A 25,083-nucleotide genomic window follows, 5' to 3' on the forward strand; every position below is an offset into this window, starting at 1 on the left:
ACATGTCAAAGAGTGAAAACAAATGCCTATCTTACACGACTCACAAAAAATAACTTGAAATGAACTGAAGACTTATTAAATGTAAGACTCAAAACTGTAAAACTCCTAGAGGAAAACACTGGAAAAAAACTCCCTGACATGGGTCTTGGCAATGATTTTTTTGGGTATGAAACTGAAAGTAAGTACAAGAAACAAAATTTTAAAAAGTGAGACCATATCAAAATAACTTTCTGCACAGCAAAAGAAACAGCAAAAAATGAAAAGATAACCTATGGAATGGGAAAAAATATTTGCAAACCAAATATCAGATAAGGTGTTAATATCCAAAATACATAAAGAACTTACACCACTCAAAAGAAGACACACATACACACACAGACACACACACACACGCACACACGCACACACGCACGCACAAATAACCCCTCCCCCAAATAATCCAATTAAAAAATGGGCAAAGGACCCAAAACAGACGTTTTTTCCCAAGAAGATACACATGACCAACAGGTACATGAAAAGGTGCTCAACGTCACTAATCATCAGGGAAGTGCAAAAGAAAACCACAATGAACTATCACTTCACACCTGTTAGAATGGCCATTATTAAGAAGACAAGAGACAACAAATGCTGGTGAGAAAGTGGAGAAAAGGAAACCCTTGTGCACAGTTGGTGGGATTATAAATTGGTGCAGCCACTGTGGAAAAGAGCGTGGAGTCAAAAATAGCAAAAAGTCAAAAATAGAGCTACCCTATGATCCAGCCTTCTTATCTCTGGTAACATATCTGAAGGAAATAAAAACATTACGTCAAAGAGATATCTGCACTTCCATGTTCCCTGCAGCATTATTCACAATAGCCAAGATATTGAAACAACCTAAATGTACACTAATACATGAATAGATAAAGAGGTTGTGGCGTACACACATACTCCACATATAGTGTATAATATATATATTACATATGTATAACATGGAATAGTACTCAACCATAAAGAAGAAGGAAATCCTGCTGTTTGTGACAACATGGATGGGACTTCAGGGCATTACGCTAAGTGAAATTAAGTCAGACAGAGATAGATACTGCATGATCTCCATATGCGCAATCTATTAAAAAGAGAGAAAGAGAGAGAGAGAGATTAACAAAAACTGACTCATAGAGATCAGATTTGCAGTTACCAGAAGGCGGGGCTGGGATGAGAGAGAATTGGATGAATGTGGTCAAAAGGTAAAAATGTCCTTTTATAAAATAAATCAGTACTAGGATATAATGTACAGTATTAAGGCAGTTAACACTGCTGTATGATAATTTGAAAGCTGTTACGAGAGTAAATAGTAAGAGTTCTCATCACAAAGGAAAGACTTTTTTTTCATTCTGTTTTCTTATCTGCACGAGACGATGGATGTTAACTAAACTTACTGTGGTGATCATTTCACAATACATACAAGTCAAATCATTATATTGTATACCTTAAGCTTACACGGTATGGCATATCAATTATATCTTAATAAAACTGGAAAAAGGAATGGCACAGAGTTATAAACATTATTAAATTTTATTAACAAAAACTTTGTACATTTTCTTTAATACATGTGGAATTTTACATCTAGGTAAAATAACAACACATTCAAAATTTACCATTTATACAAATTGTTACAGAATAACAACCAGTGGGTTAAATAAGTAAAATAAACCACACCGATTTTTTTAATTATCTACAAAAGATTTGACTTTCTTTAAAATTCCCCTGAACATATAAAAATAAATTAATTTTACTTTTCAATTAAATCTACCAATTAGAAATATTACAAATCAAAATATCAATGTTATCTTATGAATTTTTCACAATACAAAACAGATTCACAAAACCTTATTTACAGAAATGAGGTAAGAACTGTGCAATGTTTAACCAAGAGACATATTGCAGAATTAACATGTTCTTCCAGCTAAGTACACAGTGGAGGTCTAATTACAGCTGGGTCTTTTCCACTAATAATTCACACATTTAAGAACAGTTCAATGATTACATCCCCAATTGTTCAATTTATACTCTGCCATACTGTCACACCAGGAGTGTGGCTACCCAAAGTATAAGGACTGTAAATATAAATTTCACCTGTTTCAGGAACTGTAGTTGTTTTGTTTGAAATCACTGTCAGTAAATGGGAAGTTGTTTAAATTATAAAAAAAAAAAAAAAAAAAAAATTTCTTACCAAATCCACTCATTTTCCTTGTGACTCATTAGTGGACAAATACCCAGGTAATAGTTTTGCCTGAGCTATCTACAGTGGCATAGAAAGTTTTTAATAAAGGCAGAACCATGGGGAAGGCTGCTGGTGCAACACGGACTATTCCTACTACGTACGTATTAAGGACTGACGATAGTGCAAGCTCAGCTGTCTAGAGCCATTTCAACACAATGGAGGTACTAATAGGCACTTGATTCAGGCCAAACCCTACCAGCAGTTTCCAGAGTGGCCCCTCTTTCTGAAAGAAATCTTTCACTCTGAATTGATCTGGTTCCCCCAGCAGCCTTAGAACTCACTTAACTCAAAATATGAGTAGTTACTTTAAAATATGAGTAGGTCTCAGCACTTTATTAAAAAAAAAAAAAAGTATTTAGCAAAAGAAAATTACCTTTAGCAGAAGCAGACATTACCATTCTAATTTAATTACCAAAACTGGCCAAATCCCATTATAAAGAAAATTTTTATAACAAAGATTGCCAAGTCCCAGTTGATAACCTATTAATTTTCAATACTTAACCAATAAAACTCCAATAGAAGATATTGGACAGTTCCTTAAAATTTGTCTTAAGATCTGACTCACAGAGTGAGCATACTATAACCCAAACAAAAGATTGTATTTCATATTCTAACTTGTACAACAAAATCGAAGTTTATAAATGGAACAAGTCTTTAGTTTTGCTGTTCGTCTCTCCAATTTATAACAAAATTAGTTGCGCACCAACTATATTAAATTCCTCTTAGGTTGATAAATTCATTGCATGTAAATTATTTCATTGACAAAAGTTAGTTATCAAAATTTTTTTTTCGAAGTTCAAAAAAATCTGGGTTGAGGGATGGGGGATATATGGGAATTCCATTTCAGTGCAACAAAGCAACAAGAAAATTAATCAAAGCCTTACAAGCAAGTCCTTGTGGCAATTAATCCTTTGTTGTGCAGTTCACTTCTTGTCGCATTTCTTCATGGGTGTAGGAGGGCTGCAACTGCAGCCAGATGAAGTGCTAGAGCAGCAGGTGAGGCAATCCAGAGGTTTCTCAAGTGTCAACTTTTCTCTTGAGTGACAGGCCCAGTTTTATCACTAAGTCTCTGCAGTTAAACAAAATCAAAGGCATTAGGTAAATGAATGCGTGGCCCACACTTGTGGTAATCATCTCTTAAACTGGAATTATAACAGAGGTAAAAGGTGGTATATGTGGCGATTTCATTTTTTTCTACAAGTTCGCATGACTACTTTTCAGCACAAAATAAAGACATGAGTTTACTGGTAAACATTATCAGTTGCTTTATATTAACTTCAGCAGTATACAAAGACAGAAAGGCCCATCTGAAAGGACAGAACTCATACAGAGAACGGATGTAGAAATCATCCCCCAAATTGACTTGTCCACGGAAGTAGTAACGTGGTATTGGGGAAAATGAATTTTTATGGACTAACAAAGTCATGGGTTCTTATCCCACATGTGCCATTTGTCCCTTAAGCTTTAACCTCTTTGAGTCTCCTTTTACTAATCTATAAAAAAAATTTTAAAGACCCTCAAGACTGAAATCACATATACTATTGTTATCTAACAAAGATGCCTGGCACACAGTGGGGTACTCATAAATATTATTTCCCAGCCTTGCTTTTCTCCCATTAGGTACTTAATACTGCTTACTTTCTTATTTATTATTGTAGTTTTCCATTAAAAAACACATTCCATACTGTATCACTCAGGAAAAGGTAGCTTGTAAAAAAAAAAAACAAAAACCTCGTTTTATTAAGCATCACTTTATTACATTTTCCCCCAAACTGAAGGCTGGTGGCAACCCTGTGTCAAGCAAGTCTACTGGTACTACTTTTCCAACAGCATTTGATCAATTCTTATCTCTATGTCACATTGTTAGTCATTCTTGTAATATTTCAAACTCTTTCATTATTATATTTGTTACAAGGATCTATGATCAGTGATTACAACTCACTGAAAGCTCAGATGATGGTTAGCATTTTCTTAGCAATAAAAAGCATTTTTAAATTAAGGTATGTGCTTTTTTTTAGACATAATGCTATCGCACACTTGACAGATTACGGTATAATGTAAACATAATTTTTATATGCACTGAAACAAAAACATTCATCTGACTCACTTTATTACAATATTTACTTTATTGCAGTAGCGTGGACCTGAATCCGCGCTATCTCCAAGGTATGCCTGTAGTTTGCTTTTTAATGCAAGAAAAAATTTGAAAAAGAGGAAAAAACAGTATATAAAAAATCCCTAAATTAATACAGACTCACGGAAATTTCCCACGTCTGTAAAACACTGGAGAGGTGACTAGGTTTATGATAGTGACAGGAGTATTCACAATCAGGAAGTCAGAGACAGGGGGGAAACAAAGGCATTGAAGAGTTGATGAAAACCAATGAATCCTGCATTTTGAACCAACTCTTGTTACTCAATACAAACTAAAGTTTCTGAAGACTAACAGCACAGTAAACAGCAAGCTTTCAAAGTAATGGGAAATAGCAAACATTGTGACTTTTCACACTGTGATTTGCCAAGTCTCCCACCTCATTCTTTCCCTTCTTCCTTTTCCTGACGTCCAGTCTCCATTCTATATCCCAATATCCTTCCTCTAACAGGGTTCTGCCCTGAACTCGAATTTAGGGGAAACACTTATACTCCAGTAAAGTAGACCTAATTGAAGAGGAGAATTAATAGAAAGAAACAGCCTTAAAATGTGCGCTACCATATGTACAGTACACTGTTCCTGCATCCATTTTTAATTTACCTTAACTGGTACACTGAAAAGGTAAGAGGCTATCGCTTAAGTGAAATTAATAATTTAAATTCCATTACAAATATAATTATGATTTACTTTTCTTTTTAAAATTAATCTGGCAGAGTAACTGGAGTGCCCTAAAATTTATATATTAATTTTATTGTAAATATGATTCAGTTTTACAAAGTACTTTAAAGCAAAGTAAAAAAATATTCCAAAATTATCTAGACTGGTTCTATAATTAAACAAAATAACTGAACAAAAGTTCATCAAAAAGCACCAACTATTATCTTTTGAATGGACTGTCCCATTCCACTTATTATAACTAAAACACATTTTCATTTGCAATTTGGTGAATTATAAAACGTCCTTCAAACCATATGCACAAATTTAAAATAATGTACTTAGGGGATATATAAATTGGCTTGGGTCCTTCATGTTTACGATATCCAGCTGCTGAAACAACTGGTTTTAAGAAGAAATTATCAGGGGAATAATATATATATATATATATTTTTTTTAAATAAGAGAGAAAAGCTAAAGAGACAGTCATCTCTGATTAATCAATAAAATTCTTATTATTTCCCGAGATTAATAATAAAGCAAAGATACTTACCGTTACTTTCTGACTTGCGTTATCGCCATGGATGGTGAGAAACGGGTTGGCGGTGGCTGGGTGAAGTGGCGGTGCCTGAGTACCTGCAAGCAGGTTGTTAATCGGGATCTGTGTTGGCCCAGGGATCTGGAGCTGCTGCAGTTCAGGTGGGTGGTGCTGCTGGTGGTGATGCTGTTGCATTAACTGATACAGAAGGGCCTGATGTTGTTCCTTTGGTAAAAACATGTGGGAGAAGATGAGTTCCCAGTCATAGAATTCAGCAGTCAGTAAAGCCTGACTTTTCTATTTTCTTCTTTACTTTAATGTTAGATATTTAAATATAAGTCACATTTATACTACTAAGAAAGAAAACAAGTGTCTTATCTGGAAAAATATAGTGCACTAGATAATAACCATCTATTATAAAATGTCAATATCACTAGTGAATGGCTTATTTTCAAAACAGAGCAAACAAATATAGGAGACCTCTATTCAAATTGGGTTATCCATGATAATTAAGGGCAATGGCAACTTAGAAGTCACAAGTTATCTGGATCTGACTTTAGAATGTGGGCCATTCTCATTCCCAATTCTGGGAACATAAAAATAACTTTTAAAGTTCTCATTCATGCCAACAAAGAGTGCTTCATTGGTGTAGTTATGAGACTATTCTTTGCAGCAAGTATGTATTTGATTTCTTGAGTGTTTACTACGTGCCAGGCACTGTTCTGAGCCACATCAGTGGGGAAAAAAAAAATCTCTGCCCTTCCGTGCTCGGCCTGAGGGGAAGACAGAGAGACCAACAAAAATGTTAGGATATGATTATTGGTAAGGATCAGGGTAAACAGCAATGTGTGGGTGACAGTATGGGGGGGTGGAAATCTCAGATAGGTCAGGGTGGTTTTCACGTGAACAAAGACTTGGAGGCAAGGAGGGAATTCGCTATATGGATATGGGGAAAGGGAGGAGATTTCTAGGAAGAAGGAACAGTCAGTGCTCAGGGACTATGTGGGAGCATATCCAGTGTGATCGAGGAATGGCAAGGAGACCAGGGGCAGGCTGGGGACAAGTGAACAAGAAGGAGACAAGGGGAGAACGCGGGCCTCATGGTGGTGGGCCGTGAACACTTTGGCTTTTCCTCAAAGTAATACGGGAAACCAGGGGAAGGTTTTAAGCCAAGGAGTGACACGACCTGACTTGGGACTTCTGGAAGGATTCAACGTGAGGGGTCAGATGAGAGAGTGAAGGATGACTGCAAGGTTTTGGGCTTGGGCAACTATAAATCGGTGTTGCCTTTGGCAGAGGGAGGCAAAACTATGTGTGGAGCAGGTTTGTGACAGATTAGCAGTTCAGTTTTGGACATGTTATGCTTGAAATGTCTATTAAAATATCTAAGTGGAGATATCAAGAGAGTAGTTGGATACAGAAGTTTGATATTCCAGAAATGGGCCTGGGCTGAAGATGTAACATCTGCACATGTTTAAAGCTGGACTGGAGAAAGATATTCGAAGCTCTATGACTGGAGGAGATCACTAAAATACTAGGTTACTCTGAAAGTGACTCAGGCTGAGGTTAAGAGAGGAATGAATGGTTATGCAAGAAGAACACCGCAGTAATGTGGGCTCCTGAAGGCTAAGGGAAGAAAGTGTTTCAAGGAGGAGGGAGTGATCAACTCCGTCAAATGCTTTTGCCAGATCAAGTAAGAAGAATGACAACTGTCTACTGGACTTAGCAGTATGAAGGCCATCTGGGAGGAGACAGCAAGCAGAAAAACAGGGTAGCAGTTGGTGAGGGGAGGAGGGTCAAGCAAGAGTTTTTCTTAAGATGGGAGAAGTCAGGATGACTTAGAGGCAAACGCGCTGCTTATAAACGAACAAAGTTCACCCCACAATCTTGGCTGACAAAGAAAAGACAGAATTTATTTTTATTTATTTATTTATTTATTTATTATTTGAGAGAGAGAGAGCACGAGAGGGAAGAGGGTCAGAGGGAGAAGCAGACTCCCTGCCGAGCAGGGAGCCCGATGTGGGACTCGATCCCGGGACTCCAGGATCATGACCTGAGCCGAAGGAAGTCACTTAACCAACTGAGCCACCCAGGCGCCCAAAAAGACAGAATTTAAACAACTTCAGTTCTTGTGGTCTTTGAGCAACAATGTGTGCTAAAACCCCCTTAATGAACCATGTTCTAGAAATGAGTCATCTACATGTACTATTACTAATAATAATCTTGATTAAGAGGAAGGACCCCAAATAAACAGAATTTTAGTACTTCGCATTAAGATGAGAGATAAGAAAACAAGATCACATTTTAGTGTAAGCATTAAAGAATTTATATACAGTCTATCTTTATACCATTGTAAGAACAGTAACAGTGAAAATGATGATCTACAATCAAAACAAGTATTTTCAATATATTTTTGACTAAAGCAAAAAAATGGGTACATACATTTTATTTACTTATTTATAAAAATTTTATTTTTTTAAAGATTATTTATTTGGGGGGGGAGAGACCTAGAGAGAGGGGGGGAGAGAGAGAGAGAGAGAGAGCACGAGCAGGGAGGAGAGGTGGGGGGAGAGAAGCAGACTCCCCACTGAGCAGGGAGCCCAATGCAGGGCTCAATCCCAGGACTCTGAGATCCTGACCCGAGCCAAAGGCAGATGCTTAACCGACCGAGCCACCCAGGCACCCTAAAGATTTTTTTAAGTAATTTCTACACCCAACGTGGGGCTCCACCTCACAACCCCAAGATCAGGAGTCACACACTCCACCGACTGAGCCAGCCAGGCACTCCGGGTAAATACTTAGAAAGAAATTACAAAGGCTGAAACTCTGAGCTAATTAAATAGTGCATTTTCCAAGCAGTCTAACTCAACGAACTACGCTAGGGAAATGGAGCGGGAGATAGTTGCACAGATACATCAACCCATCTGGCTTTAGGTTTAGGACTGCACAAAGCCAGCCAGAACGTCTCTGCATGTGAGCCACACGGTTCCAATCTTTTTTTCTTTCGAGATTTTATTTTTAGGTAAATCTCTACGCCCCACATGGGGCTCGAACTTACAGCCCCAAGAGTCACACCCTCTACTAAATGAGCCAGCCAGGTTAGTCAATTCTTCCTCTCTTCTCCAAGATACCCATTCCACATTTTTTTCTCTCATCTGACCACCAATATTCTTAGCTCCCTCAGATGATGCCTTATAATTCTTTTTTTTTAAGATTTTATTTATTTATTTGAGGAAGAGAGAGAGAGCACAAGCAGGGGGAGGGACAAAGGGAGAGGGGGAAGCAGACGCCCGACTAAGCAGGAAGCCCGATCGATGTGGGATTCAATCCCAGGACCCTGAGATCATGAACTGAGCTGAAGACAGATGGTTAACCAACGGAGCCACCCAGGCGCCCCTGATGCCTTTAATTGTAATTTTAAAAATTGAAAACATTGAAAGTGGGTTTCCTCAACCTCCTGTCATAAAAACCCTCTGACAGCTGCTCCGCCTGCCCTCATCATACAGTGGGATGCTGCCCGCCAGTCCCCTCCGTCTCCGTCCCTCTGAAGAACCTTGCTGCTGTTATCCTTCCTCTCTCCTGCTCCCACCAACACATACATATGCTGTCATATTCAAAGTGAATAGAAACTTCCCCCTTAGACCACGTCTTTTTCCATTAGCTGCTCATTTCTCTGCTTTTTTAGAGTGAAGTGTCTGGAGCTGCCAATACTCCATCTTCACTTCCCCTCCTGCCATTTTCTTTGGAACCATTCGAGGAGGTTTTTACTTCTCACCACAATTGTCAAAACCTCCAGGCAGCCAAATTCAATGGTCAATTTACTTTGTCCTCCCAGAAGCATTTTTATACAGCCGAGTCCTTCCTTTGTTGATACATTTGCTTCACGTGAAGCCAAGGACACCACTCTCAGTTCCCCTCTTAACTCACTGGTCACTTTTTTCCCCACATCCTCTACTAGGATTGTGTTCCTCTTCCAGGCTATCCAAGGCTCAGTCCTCAGACATCAGTCCTCATTCCCTACTGATCTCATAAAATCTTGCAAATCTAAGTATCATATATGCAGCGATGACCCCAAATGTGTATTTCCAACTGAACCCTTTCCCGGTACCCCAGACTCACACAACTGTCTGGTCTACACCTCACTTGAACATCTAAATAGACATCTCCACCTTAGTTATGTCTATAACAGAACTGCTTTCTCTCCAAAACCGGCTGTTCCTCCAGGTCCTTCAGGTCCTCCAAATCTCAGTAAAACTCAACATCCCATTGTTTAGGACTCTTCTTTACCGTCAACGTCTGACAAACAAGTCTTGTTGGTTTTATCTTCAAAATACACAGTCCCAGACGGTTTTCCCCCACATTGATCCTGCTATTTAAGATACCACATCTTCTACCTGGACTACTCCAATAGCCTCCCTGTTTCTCCTTTTGCTACCATCTCCCCTCCCAACACATACAATTTCCCATACAACGGCTAAGCTAATCGTTAAAAAGTGTGAATTGTTATCATGTCACTATTCTGTTCAAATCTTCCAATTAATTCTTTAAAATAACCCTGAAAGAAAAAGTGAGGATATATGAAACAAGATTTTTAAAGTTGAGGTAATTATTAAAACTAGTATACTATATACTATCTTGATACATTTGAAAGTTTCCACAATAGAAAAGTTAAAAAAAAAAAATCATTAATGGCTTTTCATCATACGCAGAATTTAAATTTCCTGCCACAGACAGCCAAACACGGCCCACCTGTGACTTCGTCTCCTCTGCACTAGCCTCTCCCTTATTCTGCAGTCATGCCGGCCTTCTCTCCAGTACCCCAAACACACACATGCGGGCCTGTTCAGTGCTGCTCTTCCACTCCCCCGTGTCAAAAATGCATGTTCCTTCAACTCTTATTCAGGTCTGTGTTCAAAAGTCACCTACTCAAAGAGGCAAGACTCTGCTAAGATGAGGCCCCCGTCCCCCTGTTCCTCTATCCCTTTAACCTCCCCCTCATTTTTCTTTTCAGTGCCAATCACTACACCCACACATTTGTTTACTGTCCACCTCCAGAATGGAGGTGATGAATGAAACCCCATGAAAATACAAAGTCTTATTCAGCACCACATTACCAGAGTCTACAAGAGCCCCACAGTGTATGTTCTAAAATTTGTAAACGAATCAATATAATGTCACTACAGGAATCATGGACTATACCAAATGGCAAGACAACCTATTTTGGGGGTTATGCATCCGATAATGCTATTTCACAAAATGGGTAAGTCTGTACCCATGCTGAATGTCTATTACAGCCTAGAACACTTGCTCCTAATAAAAATCAAATATTATCAAAAGGAAGAACTTACTGGTGTGAGCTGTTGAGAATTTAACAACTGCTGAAATTGCTGTTGGTGAAGAAATATTTGTCTTTGCTGGTCAGAAAGTAATCCTAGTCCTGAGGCACTGAAAAATGATTAAAATTCTTACTTTCTACTATATCTTTAATGTTTCTTAAAATGTAAAATGAAAAACAACTTTTCAGTTTGGTGTTTAATGAGTTAACAAGTCAAATCTAAATACAATACTTTCTGTTAACAATCACGTACACATTTCTCTCTCTCGTGTATATACAGGTAAATAAGAATTCACACTGTCAAGAAATGCTTTGTTTTCCTTTTTATTATAAACCAAGAAGGCACTCAGGACTTTATGGAATAGAAATTTAAATGTGTTTGTAACACGCACGTAATAATTTTTACTTACTCAAGGATAATTTAACCCACACTAAATAGCATATATGTAAAACAAGGAAAAACCCCAACTACTAATTCACTTTACCTAACCCTTTTTAATGGTCCCAATGGAGAGTAAAATTAAACACCAAAGAAAAGGGAGCCAGAAAAACAGTTTACTAGTATCCACTGCAAATCCATTTAAAACGATTTATTCCTCAAATGTATGTTCAGTAACAACATGGCTTTAATCCCCTTATTTTGAACAGTCAAATGAAACTCCAGTACCATGAAACAGTTTCACTCACAGGAAATTCAAGATAATTTGATATAGGCCTTCATCCTATGTCAAAATCTTTACTTATAAAACTAGCAAAATTGCACAGCTGAATTTTAAGAAATCAATATTCATTCATATACGACCTTCATTACAATATTTTCTTCAAAATTTATGATACATGAAGGCAATATACAAGGGGAGATAAGACAGATCAAGAATGAAATTTTTAGCACAGAATATATTTAACGCTTTATTACTAAAGGTGATTTAGTTTTGTTTTAATCTGAATTACTTAAATTTCAAAAATAAATGGCTCTTAGAATAATACACTTAATCTAGAAGTTTGCTAGATTTTCATTTCTTGTTGATTCCATCTACAAGAAGCCCATTAAAAACCCCAATTTGAAAGCATGGACAATGCTGGTACTATATGTTGCACTAAAGAACCCAAAATCTATTACGTGCGTTTCTTACCTGTTAGTCAGTGTAGCTGGCATTGGATGTGTTGCATTAGGTGGTACAGTTGTGTGGGTGAGGGGGGCAGGGTTCTGGGATATTGTGACAGGGGTCTGAATAACCCCATTTAAAGCTCCTACAATGCCATTAATTGCCAGTTGGTTACCTGGCAAAGCTCCAATTATTCCACCCACTCCAGGCACTGTAGGAATGGTGGATGTTACAGTCTGCATTCCACTAGCCAGGGCCCCCACTGTCACACCATTGACCTGCTGAACTCCACTAACGCCAGAGCCAGGCTGAGCTGGACTCTGCCCAGCAGGAGGTGGGGTAGAAAGAGCAGAAGAGCTGCTGGTGCTTTGTCCACTGGAGGTTAAGTCCTAACGTAAAAAAGAATAGGAACTTAAGTTAGAAAGAACACAGCAAAACTGTTTAAAATCATCTTAAACCATTTAATGTGATATACTATTGTTCATAAGAAAAACACAGAAATGAAACTAACCACACCAAAATTACCTGATTTAATACAGGAAGAGAATTATCAGGTAAAAAGCTGTTTCCTAGATGAGGGCTCTTACTGCTGTTCAAGGAATCAGTGGTAGGAGCTAGAATAATAAAAGACAAAAAGAAGCCTATTTACCCTGTTAAATGACATTATGTGTAAGATTAAAGGCTTATCTAAAAGCTTATCCTGAAGCCCACATTAAAAACACTTAAATATTAAGTCTTGCTATGCCTAATACCAGTTTAAAGGGAAAAATCTATAACTCTATTGAATACTATGGCTTTAAATCAATAAAGAGATCATTACGCATTTAAATAACTATTATAGTTAAATTATGTACTAAAGAAGCTAGAGCAAATTCAAGTTGATCACTTAACAGATTCTTCATGTTCTTTGAAAATAACCTATCATTCCTTTTCTACTTCTTCATGTAACTGGTAACCAGTTATTATTCACTTATTATGAAAAAGATACTGAAAGTCGATCCTACTTTTCTTAGATATGCAGTAAGTATTTTCACACTTACCATTCTGTGCTGAAAATGCATGCATTTGATGAGACGGACTAGGATTTGTTGTTATTGTTGGAAAAGGCACTGAGAGCTGTGCATTCAATAACTGAAGACGTTCCTTTTTGGCCGTCAAGTTTTTAATCTGCTCTTCCAATCTCCGATTTTCAACTTGAAGTTGGTGTAATGACTTTAGCATTCCTAAAACTAGCAAACATTTGGATGGTTTTAATAAAGACAAGTTCCCACACAGGACTAAGTATTTTACAGACAGAAGCGTCAATAACTTTCAAAATAAGTTAAAATAGGAAAGTAGAAATTCTGTAAAGCATCCTCAAATTACTAGGTTTTATTTCCAAATTTATACATAGATATAAATAGACCACAATATATTATGTGTATATATAAGCATAAAGGGACATTGGTCCTAGATGTACCTTCTGGAAACTCTGTTGCCACATATCAAAAAAACCCCACCCATCTGGTCTAGGTAGTTTCCATTCTCAAAGAAAAATGATGACATCTTATTTTCACCAAAATGAAACCCTAATTAAAAATTCAGTGCCTGCCATAATTTTTCATTAAAATCCATATTTAAAATGGGAAAGAATCACACCAATATCCTTCACCGCAATAAAGAGCACAAGCTTCTGTGTGCTGCTTGGCTAAGCTAAGCATGCCACCAGACCCTGGGTGAGAAGCCTCCACGCGCAGCTGCTTGGCATGCTGATCCACACATCCCCCAGCAGGGGGCAGTGTGCACGCACCACAACCCCCACTCCCAGCTCCCAGAGAAAAGCCGATTGTCCGTAAACAGGCGGTTTCTGTCCTGCCTCATCACCTCAAATAGTTTCAATTCCTTCCACAACTCGGACCTCTCAACTGACAACACTGAGTAGTTATGCCAGGGTGATGGACACTTTAAAAGTTCTACGTACACATATTAAAAAGTTGTATTTGTTTAACATGCTCTCAGGGCCTTTAAAAAGACACAAGTGTAGTGGTACACACATATATGGTCATTTCCCAAGGATTTAACTTTTATCCCTCCTCTTCAAGATACTACAAAGAAACCCTCAGTGTACCCAAATGAGATGCAATAAGACTAAGCTAAACCTGTCCTCCAGCTATCATGTTTAAAGGATTATCCTGGCATGAATTTCCTCACAATTAGCATTTTTCCGTCAAGGCACCATTCATAAAACAAAACAAAACAACACGCACACAAAAAACCGAAAATATCAATTTACGGCACTTGTCTACTAACAATAAGCAAAATGTTTTGTTTTGATACAATAAAGCAGTAGAAGCCTATATCCCAAAACGATAAAAATTATTTTTTCCCTAAAAATGTGTATCCTTAACATGAGGCCACTTCCCCAGCTAACTGCCACTTATAGTAACTTTGCTTTTTTAGCATTTTTCACCCATGATCCTCCCTAATACTTAACACTGAAAAATACTAAATATATATATAATACATATATTATATAATTTAATAAATAATACAAAATATATATAAATTTAGTAATTCTTATTTTCTTATCCAAATTATAAAATTAAGAAGATGGTGGACCATATTTGCCTATAAGCATTTTTATTTTTACTTTTTTCAAAATTATTTCTAGGGGTACAGAAGGAGCAGAAGGAGAGGGAGAGAGAATCTCAAGCAGACTCCCTACTGAGCGAGGAGCCTGACGTGGGGCTCGATCTCACAACCCTGAGATCATGACCTGAGCTGAAACCAAGAGCTGGACACTCAACGGACTGAGCCACCCAGGCGCCCCTGACTAAATGCATTTTTTAAAATGAATTCTCCAGAGGTAAGCCAAATTTTCTTCAAACAATTAAGCTAAGATATAACTCATGTATTTCAGTAAAATTTAAAAATTGGTAAGAACAAAGTACCAATATTAAAATAATTCAAAACCGTAACAATAACCACTGAACAGATCAGGGCTTGCTGTGAGCTAGGCAATGTTCTTCACAGTTTTTATGCCACTTAATACTTAAAACAACACTATGATACAGATACATTATTATTCCCAGTCTACAAATGGGAGCTAATGTACACATTAAGAAACTTGCCCAAGATCCTATCATTAATAACAGGTAAAGATAAGATTCAAATCCAGTGGTAAAACTGTAGAATCTGTTCTATTAAACCATTACACTACACTTTCTTGCCGTATTATACAAAACATTATTTTGTAATTTCACTGCTACTGATAAAGTGTGACTGCCGCATCTATCCATCTGTCTGTCCGTCCATCTTTTAAAGACATGAAAAGAATACTTACTGTCACTAGGAGTACCCTGTTCTAATAAAAACTGCTGTCCTTCACTCCACTGTCTCTCCAAAAGCTGTTCTATGCTGGCTGCTACTGGAGGCAGATTTTCCAAACTGCTGTTGACTGGCTGATCATAGCGAATTTGTAAACTGCTTACAGGAGATCTGTTGAAAATATTAATTTTCAGGTTAAACAGAAAGAGAGTGCATTCACATTTCGTACCTTATGCTGACCCTTTCCCTGTAAGTCTTCTAACTCCAGGCTGCCTATGCTGGAAGAATGATAATCCACCCTAAAATTGAGTAATTACCATTCTTCCTCCCCAAATTATAAAATCAGGGGAATAGCTGGCTATATTCAGTAATTAAAAACCACTAGAAAATATAAACACCCCCCCAATAATCTCTGAAATAGGCTGTAAAAGAACTGATATAGCTTTAGACAAAAGGGGGAAAGACAGTATTAGAAAACTTTAAAATAATTAGCCAGAAGAGAAGAGTTCCACCATTCTGCTTTTATAAAATATCAGAGTAACATTGTACAATTATAATAATGTAGAAAACATTTTAATTTACAACCAACAGAATCTCAAACACCAGTTTTAAAAAAGAAATTTTTAATAATTTTGAAGGAGCCTTTTGTTTTAAAGTAAAAAATATGGATTTTCTAGTATTTACAGGATTAAGGAGCATTAGCAAGCCCAAAGTAATTTTTATTTGAACGCTTTATACAAATTTTTCTAAAATGCCTTGGATCTGTACTTCAAGTGGTACTAACTTAATCAAAAGTCTTCCAAAACAAATATTACTTATATTAAGATGAACATGTAATGTTCTCTCATCCATTTTTTGTTTTAAATTAGCAAACGTGGTCACTTCTACTCTCCAGCCTCCACACTAACATAATACATTAGGAAAGGGCTTTAGCCTTTCCAAAGTGTTTCCACAGAAGTATCTCATATGATCTTTGTAACAACCTACTGAGAAGTCAAAACCTGGCTTATTGGTTCCATTTCTATATGAGGAAACACGATGCAGTTTTAGTGACTTGGGCAAAGACACGCTCCTGGTAAAGGGCAGAGCTGGGCGCAGCTCGGGTCTTCTAACAACCCACTCGTGTTCTGCCGCTGCCTCAGTATGCTTCTCTACCAAATCTCTTTCAACAAGTTAAACAAACGAGGTTTTTTTATTCTACACGTAAACACACATGCTCCATACAGTTGACCATCCTCTCCAAACAGTACATTATGCCAGGATAATTTAGGTTATTACATTTCAGGCTGATTTTTAAAGGGTAATATAAAGTTGGAAATATATGCTAAAAATAATTTGGTAAAATTTTTTGTTTAAATTTGTTTTATCCACTTAGCTAATGAAAAACTAAGAACTATGCTAATAAGCAAAATAGCACTGAGGGATCTCGCAAAATTTCTGGATAGCTTCTAGGATATTTTAAGCTTAAGAATGGAACACAGAAATGCCTCCTCCACTAAACATGAGCAAAAGCCCATTAGTTTTCTTCTTTGAAAAGTGGAATAAAATAGTACAGAAATAATCACAGCATAAAATTATAGATTAGGTCAACTGATGTTATCAAGTGTGTGCTTCAGATTCCTAGTTGAAAAAGAAGGAATATTTCATTTCCTCCAGAGTTCAATTAGGAAAAATACTACTACTTTTAGGTCACCCAGGAATTTTATAGGAAAAGACACTACTGGATGTACCACTAGAAAATAGCAAAATTAGAGATTACTGATGTTCCTTAAGACATTACCAATATATCAGCAATATAACAACAGATATTCATGGTATCCTCGCATTAAAAATCTTTGTTTTTAATAGAATTTTTAAGTTCCCATAGCTGAAAAATGTTCATTTCCCACAGCTGAAAAAAGACTCCAGAATGGGCTTTTACCTCCTTCTGTTCTCCATTCTCACCCAGTCTAACCATGCTTGAGGCAGTTTACAAAATTAGAGAGCAGAGAGAAAACAAACTGAAAGAAGATATAGAAGTTGAAAGTAGAATACAATTAATAAAAAGAGAGCCACAGCCTAAAGTTCCATCGTTTTCTATAAATTGATACAATATTCCCTTCTGCCATACTCCCCACTGAGAACAGAAGATGTGGGGCACTTAAGACTGTGCTCAGAGAAATTCAACCCTTTCCATAGAACTCTGGTAAGAACTCTGCTAACAGGAATAACCTTACATACATTACACAAGGTACCTAGATTCTACCATGTAGTATCTACGACCATTTCACAGAACAATGTAATAATGTGTTATACTTAGATTCAATTTTAGGAACTAGAGGGATTTTTTTTTTCAAAGGTTTATTTTTTTCTTAGTAATCTCTACACCTAATGTGGCACTCCAATTTACGACCCCAAGATCAAGAGTTGAATGCTCTTCCAACTGAGCCAACCAGGTGCCTCAATAACTAGAGGGATTTTATTTTTTATTTTTTTAAGATTTTATTTATTTATTTGACAGAGAGAGACACAGCAAGAGAGGGAACACAAGCAGGGGGAGTGGGAGAGGGAGAAGCAGGCTTCCCGCTGAGCAGGGAGCCCGATGTGGGGCTCGATCCCAGGACCCTGGGATCGTGACCCGAGCTGAAGGCAGACACTTAACAACTGAGCCACCCAGGCACCCCAAGAACTAGAGGGATTTTAGAAATGAGCCCCAAGAACTAGGAACTAGAGATGAAAGGGTTAAGTGCACTGCCCACAACAGAGCTAAAACTGGAACCCAAAGCTGAAAGCCTTGAGTCTTGTAGCTTTAAGAGGTTGACCAAAAAGAGTGAGCCAAATTAATGTACTTGATAGTACCAGCAGCTAAATATACAAATGATAAAAACAAAAGAGTTGAAACTGACTGGAAATCTAAGAAAAGGGATGTCTTCTTAAAAGCTTAGAAATCTAACCATGTGTTTAATATTCAAATTAATTTAGAATCATTTTTCTTAACAGTCCAGACATGCTTCTTATCTACAGAATGCTTTTACAGCCTCACACAAATGTACGCTCTGATAGGAGATAAAGAAGTTTCCAAATCTCAAAATGTTTCCTTTGCCGACACTCTGCAGAGTAAATAATGCTTACCGTGGTGAGAGACTTCCTCGGGGTGAGCTTCCTCTGCCAACAAGGCTGCGGCTATTGTCTCCAAGATCTTGATCTGCAGTGTAAATATTTCATAGCTGATAAAGTGACTCTCACTAGATAAGAGGTTTTAAGCTCTTGCCCTGATTTTTCCTAAAACATACATAAAACCTTTACCACTATCTTTGCAGTTACTATGAAAGTAGAAGATCTAGTATGTTGCTAGTTCAGAATTGCTGAACTGTGGCATGTAAGGCGTTGTCCCTACACGTTTTTGTGGGTGTAGAAGGCCATGGATTATGTTCCGTTCTTTCATTCCTTTCAATTTTACAGCACAGAAGCGTGGTTTGCATTTGCAGTACCCTCCCCTCAGCCACTTTTAATTTCTACGGTTAAAGTAATGAATCACAGCTGTGGACAGCTAATCTGTATGCTTATCACAGCAAATCCTTATGCTTTGTATTTTTTAACACTTTGCATCCCAAGACAAGTCATAAAATGCATAATGTATTACACAGAACCACACACCATAACTAAAATTACATATATTACATGGATCCTCACACCAAGAATAAAATTAAACACTAAAAATTTAAGTTGACGAAAACAAGTAGGAATATTCTGTACTTAGAAAGGAAAAAAATTAATTTCTTCAAAATAATTCTTAGGTAACACTGAATATCTCTGCTTGAAAAGTAACTTGTATTTCTCCTACAGTCAGTTCCTTCTAAAATCACCCTATCTGGCCCCTTTCAAGATTGCCCTCCCCTTATTCTGAGTCAGGTAACCTCTGACCCTTAAAGGGTAAAGACATGACTGATCCATTCTTGGTGAACTGCTAAACCCATTCCCTTCCCCCAAACAGGCATGACTACTTGGACATGTCAACAAATCCTTAAGGATGGAATGAAACAAAGCAAATCCAGTGGCTCATTAAAACAGTACAAGAGGCAAATGCTACAAAACGTCAACTGGTAAAAATTCACAGGATTACTAAACACTGTAGAAATTCTCTAACAGGATTTTTCTAAACCAAGTTTGTGTAATGCAATTTCATGAATTATGCAAATAAAGGTTTAGGCTATTCACAGAAAAGCCCAGTGTTATGTTACTTTCATTGCACAGAACTGAGAACTGAACACATCAATCACAAAAGTCACAGGAGACATTGTTGCATTCCTGCCTGCCGATGGCTCTGCTTAAACATTTACATTTCAGACAGTAAAAAAAGCACATCACTATTTTGCAGCACAGTGCACTATTTACTCCCAACTGTGACTCTTTTGGTTAAGGTGGGGGGGGGGTTTGCAGCACAATCCTATATTAACCACACCTTTAGACTCTTCAAATAAAATGAGCCAATGGTGGGGGAATTACATTGGGGGAGAATTTAAAAATTCTTGAAAACTTACCTGTTTGATTGTTTTCAGACTGAACTATAAGAGCTGCCATTGATGAACTTGGATTTAATCTACTGCCATACATATGAGATGGTGCCTGACTAAGAGAAGATCCAGATAGGGTATTTGCCTAAATGAAAAGAATTACAAAGGTAAATGAATTATACTTGAAAATATCTTCATGTTTTTCCTCCTAACAGACCTAGTAACTATTTTTTCCAACCTAAAAATATAAGCAAACATTCCTGAATTTTCTGAAGAGCAAATTTCATTACTTGTTTTACCATTCCAACATTTCAATTTTTGAAAAGTCACATAATTCCAAATTAAAAAAAAAATAAAGACTGGCACAAGGTTATACTTGCTTTAATTTCAGAGTAGCTAGTCACTAACAAACCCAATGGCATGGTAACCATGTGAATATATGACTAATTATTTAATCTTATTAAACCATTTACAAAATAAGGGCAGGTAAACAAATGCTTCAGTCTCTTACATCACAGACTGGCGAAGGAGGTCAAAAGGTCCAATTTCTACTTTTACTATTTTCACTATACAGAGCTATATTTCCATTGCTTAACTCTGTCATTAGTAAAACCTGCACACTATTCTGTTACTTCCTATTTTGATAGACTTGGAAGCCTGCTGCTTTTCCTGTTTTGTTTTGTTTTTATTTTAAAAGAAAGCAAACAGGCATCACAAGTATGTTTTCTATACAATGCAGAGCTCAACGAATCACAGCTTTGCCCTGACCCCATATAAGGCACTGTCTTTTTGGCAGGAAGCCAGCTCCACTAACTGGAGAGCTGGTCCAAAGTTTGTAATTCATTCATGTTGCTAACCACAATTCTGAAGGCCTCTACTGGGACTTGTGCCAAACAAGAGAAAATGAACCCTTAAACAGATGAAGCTAAGGAGGCTGGCCAAAGTCTTGCGTAATCCAATGTAATAAAAATGCCTTCTTTGATGTGAATACTTTCTCCCACTTTCTAAGAATATTATAACCTTAAAATGTGGCATTTTGAGAGCAAATCTCTTGTACACAAAATACTGTTACCCAAAGGCGGCTATTACTAGCCTGAAATACTTTTCAAATTTAACAGAAACCACAAATTTGTAAAGTAGACTTCATATTCTTTTTCATGAATGAAATCAACCAAAGCTTTATAAAAATGAAATCATTGTACAGTAACTTCAGAACAGAATTCTGGAAAATAATTTCAAAGGATTGAAGCACTTCTAATATAAAGAAACTGAGTAACAGCAAAAACAAAAGATGGGGACACACTAACATGTACAACTGCACACAAGAGACCAACACAACACAGTGGTTATAGTGAGCAAAATATTACAGAAAATAAACTGTGTTTCCGGAAAGACTCAGACCCCGACGTTATGTACGGCCTCTAGCCAACTGACTGGGCATGGAAACTGGACTTGACAACTCACAGAAACAGCCTGTGGTGTAGATGCCTGTCCCCGTGCTTCCGCTGTTTCAAGGGGTATATTTTCTAGCTCATTCTTTCATGTCTAAGTTTAATTGGTCAATTTTTGGTTTCATTTTTCCTCTTCTTAAAGATGTGTACAGAAAGTAAGTTTGTACTATTAGGGGCGCCCGGGTGGCTCAGTCGGTTGGGCGACTGCCTCCGGCTCAGCTCATGATCCTGGAGTCCCGGGATCGAGCCCCGCGTCAGGCTCCCTGCTCGGCGGGGGGTCTGCTTCTCCCTCGGACCCTCCCCCCTCTCGTGCTCTCTCTCTCTCTCTCTCTCTCTCTCTCTAACAAATAAATAAAACCTTAAAAAAAAAAGTAAGTTTGTACTATAAAGTCTTGTTTAACAATCCATTAGCCCCTCAGTAAAAGGTAAGGCATAATTTTAACCTCAAGATCATACTAGATCCCATGTATTTAGTAGTATAGCATACTAAAATATACAATTCACAAATGGAAATATACTTAAGATTTTTTTTACATCTCCAGAAGTCAACTACCTGGAAATCTTGGCTACTCGCAAAATAACTTAAGGTAAGAAAAATTACCAAACAGACAGAAAGACCAGATGTTACCAGTCCCATGTGTAAACATCTCAGATACCATATACTTAAAAATACCCTTTGCAGAACCAATTTGCTCTTACTCTAGATATAATTCTAAAAAGATCAGCTAATCATATAAAAGATTAGAAGTAGAAAATTAGAAAGAGGAATAAAAGTCAGTTCTTGAGACATTTGTTGGCAGCAAGAATCAACAGCTAACAGTATAAGAAGAAAGAGAAAAATAGGAGCAAGAGTGAAAGCATATTCCAGAGTGGTGCTCAAAGAACAGGGACATCTAAATGCCTTAGCATCTGTATCTCAGCCTTCTGACTCCTCTTTTTCATGCAGTCATCTATAACGGTTGAAACATAACTAATATTGTACCAGTTGGACCACTTTTTTAGTTCCAATTATCAGTTTTATGAGCTGTCGTAGTCTCTTGATAAGAATCAAAAGATCCTACTCCTCAGAAAAACACTTTTTTAGGAAGGGCTCTTTCTGCAAGGGCTTTATATTTATCCTTATTAGCTTCACATTTTTTGATGTAGTCTTCAAATTATCTTAGTTATTCTATCACACATTAGCCCACCATACTAAAAGATCAAAATGGAAAGCAGTACTGCATTATAACTGATTTGCATAATGACTATCGTCAAGAAGAAGATAAATCATCTTTAGCATAATTCCAAAAAAGGAAAGTCTATATTTTACAAAGGTGCCAGCCAAAAGTAAAATTAGTAATAAAATAAAAACCTAAAATGGGAATATATTCTCCATTATCCTAAATGACCAATTTCCCAAATTCCCTGAATGAGTAAAAATTACCTGGTAGTTTGTTTTTTAAAAAATATTGCATTTATTGAAACCAGAAACTTTGGAAAGAGATTAAAAGTTATTAATTTTATCAGGTAGCATTTTGTGGTGTATTAAAACATCTAAACCACTCTACATTAAAACTCAAGTCATTAATACCATTTTAATTGGTAACATGAGTTACTAAAAAATCCACAAATGTCTGACACTGCTTAGCCAATACTTCTGAAATGATGTTTAGAATGGTTAATGTTGGGAACCCACGAAAACTCTTGCCACCTCAGGGCCAAGAAACCCCCATCAGTTTAGTGAAAAGATTTACAACTACTTAGTAGCAATGAAGAAGGGTAAGTGAGAATGGAGTGGGGCGGGGGGGGGTGACTTACTGAGGAAAGCATACACGTAATGTCGGACATTTTGCAGACCCAAAACTTTCCGTGAACTCCACTACTTTTGCAACTTTTCTATATACATCTATAATTAATTTAAAATAAGAAGTTAAAACAAAAAAATGATTGTAGGGGCATCTGGGCGGCTCAGTTGGTCAAGCATCTGCCTTTGGCTCAGGTCATGATCTCAGGGTCCTGGGATCGAGCCCCGAGTCAAGCTCCCCACCTCAGCGGGAGTCTGCTTGTCCCTCTGCCTCTCCCTGCTGTACTCTCTCTCTCTCAAATAAAAATAAAATCTGTAAAAAAAAAAATGATTATAAAACAAACTGGTTACGTGACTTCATGGTGTCCCACTGAAATCGTATCATCTACTCAACATGTGAAAACAGGTGTTAGGTTAGATCAAGCTAAAAATATTTAATAAATATTGTAAGTTCATATTGCCATAATAAACTTCTAATATATATCTTAGACTTTTTTGTTCCCTTCTCTAATTAATAATTGAAAGGAACCACTTCCACTCAAGATGTTATATGACACTTACTCTAATACTTTAGTAAACGCCTGAGAGGTATAATTATTTTACAAGATGGACCCAAAGGCAAGTAGAGTAAGAATAAATTGAATAATTATTCAATTATTGAGGTAAATTTAAGCCACTTTGAAAAAAAAAATATGTTTAGGTGCCTGAGTGCAACAACCCTAAGCAAATTTAGAGCAAGTTATTATGTTAAAACATCTAGAAAGATATGTAGATCTCTACCACGGCAGTATTCAAATTCAAAGAAATTTATTAGTCTTTCCTAAGTAGATTCACAGACCATATTAAAATATTAACAAGATTAAAATGACATTTCAGCTTGAAATTTCCCCTGTTGATAACAGTTCACTCCTATATTCCAAATGTCTGCTTATGACCATAGAGAAGTTTTTAAAAGAACTCTAGTTGTAAAGTAACTCTACCAAATTCCTAGGCACTTGGCCCCTTCCAGAAGAGTTGGTTGTGTAGGAAAAAGTCAGGCTAACGCCCACTCAGTTATTTGAATATCAGACTTAAAAGTGTATGTTTTCATTTAGGGTTTTTTTTTCTCTCTAATGTTGGTAAAGGCAGAATAATACAGAATAAACAACAAAAATTAAATTTGAGAGAACAGAACCTATAAAAACTTCACCTTTGTAAAGTATCACAGCAATACATCATCTAGAGGTGGATATATGAACCTTCATACATTTCTTAAATGCACAATTAACCTGTCAATAAACACTGAAATCAAACAAGCTCTAAAACACAGTAGAGCTGCTTCTTTAAGCGTTCCAACCCTGCATATGATTTAAAAATACATTCTTCCAAAATCTTGTCAGACTCACTGAGTATTACTTTTAAAATTTTCAGTTTCATATATATTCTTAGAAGAAAAAACTTTTCATCATCACTGTATCTGCCATAAATCAAGCTCTCTCACCTTGGGCAAGGTGCTAACCCGCTCTGTCTTCAATTCCCATGGGTAAAAATGGAACTAATAATAGCACCTACCTCATAAGAATACTGTGAGAATTAACTGAGCTAGTATATAAGGCTTATAAAGAGTTCTTGCCACATGGTAAGCATTCAAATTTTAGCTTATTTTAAAAATTATTTCATACACTATTATGACTTCCATATTTTCCATCAATATCATTAAAGAATATCATTTATCGATATTTTGATATTAATACAGCTATATTTCAAAGATTAAAACCTATTTCCTTGAGAAAAACTAGATAGTGTCTCATTATGCAATGATATTTTAATCTATGTATGCTATAATAACACAGCAATACTGCAAATATAATGTAGGGATTCAAATATTTTAATGATAATTTATGTATTTTTTCAATTTGCAAACACAATTTGACTAGAAAAGTTTCCAGGAAAAATTAGAGAACAATGCAAAGTTTCATATATTCTTCAACTCAATTCAAACTTTGCACTATGAAACATATTCTGA

At 36.8% G+C, this 25,083-nt stretch overlaps 1 protein-coding gene across 10 annotated transcripts in view; it reads right to left on the reverse strand.

Moving 5' to 3' along the window:
- Positions 1-1,638: 1,638 nt before the first annotated feature.
- Positions 1,639-25,083, reverse strand: part of MLLT10 (MLLT10 histone lysine methyltransferase DOT1L cofactor) — a 217,726-nt gene continuing 194,281 nt past the window's right edge. For all 10 annotated transcript variants that reach the window (XM_028114111.2, XM_028114114.2, XM_028114117.2 and 7 more), the window contains 9 exons: positions 19,872-19,989; positions 18,463-18,535; positions 15,368-15,522; positions 13,086-13,274; positions 12,571-12,659; positions 12,073-12,434; positions 10,953-11,049; positions 5,620-5,829; positions 1,639-3,329 (listed from right to left, as the gene is read on the reverse strand). In XM_028114111.2, the coding sequence (XP_027969912.1) occupies positions 3,285-3,329; positions 5,620-5,829; positions 10,953-11,049; positions 12,073-12,434; positions 12,571-12,659; positions 13,086-13,274; positions 15,368-15,522; positions 18,463-18,535; positions 19,872-19,989 (1,338 nt within the window). In that variant the 3' untranslated portion in view covers positions 1,639-3,284. The remainder of the gene's footprint in view (positions 3,330-5,619; positions 5,830-10,952; positions 11,050-12,072; positions 12,435-12,570; positions 12,660-13,085; positions 13,275-15,367; positions 15,523-18,462; positions 18,536-19,871; positions 19,990-25,083) is intronic.

The sequence above is a fragment of the Eumetopias jubatus genome, unplaced genomic scaffold, assembly GCF_037043125.1.
Source record: "Eumetopias jubatus isolate StellerSeaLion01/CBP00866 unplaced genomic scaffold, mEumJub1_p1.0 scaffold_8, whole genome shotgun sequence".
Lineage (NCBI taxonomy): Eukaryota > Metazoa > Chordata > Mammalia > Carnivora > Otariidae > Eumetopias > Eumetopias jubatus.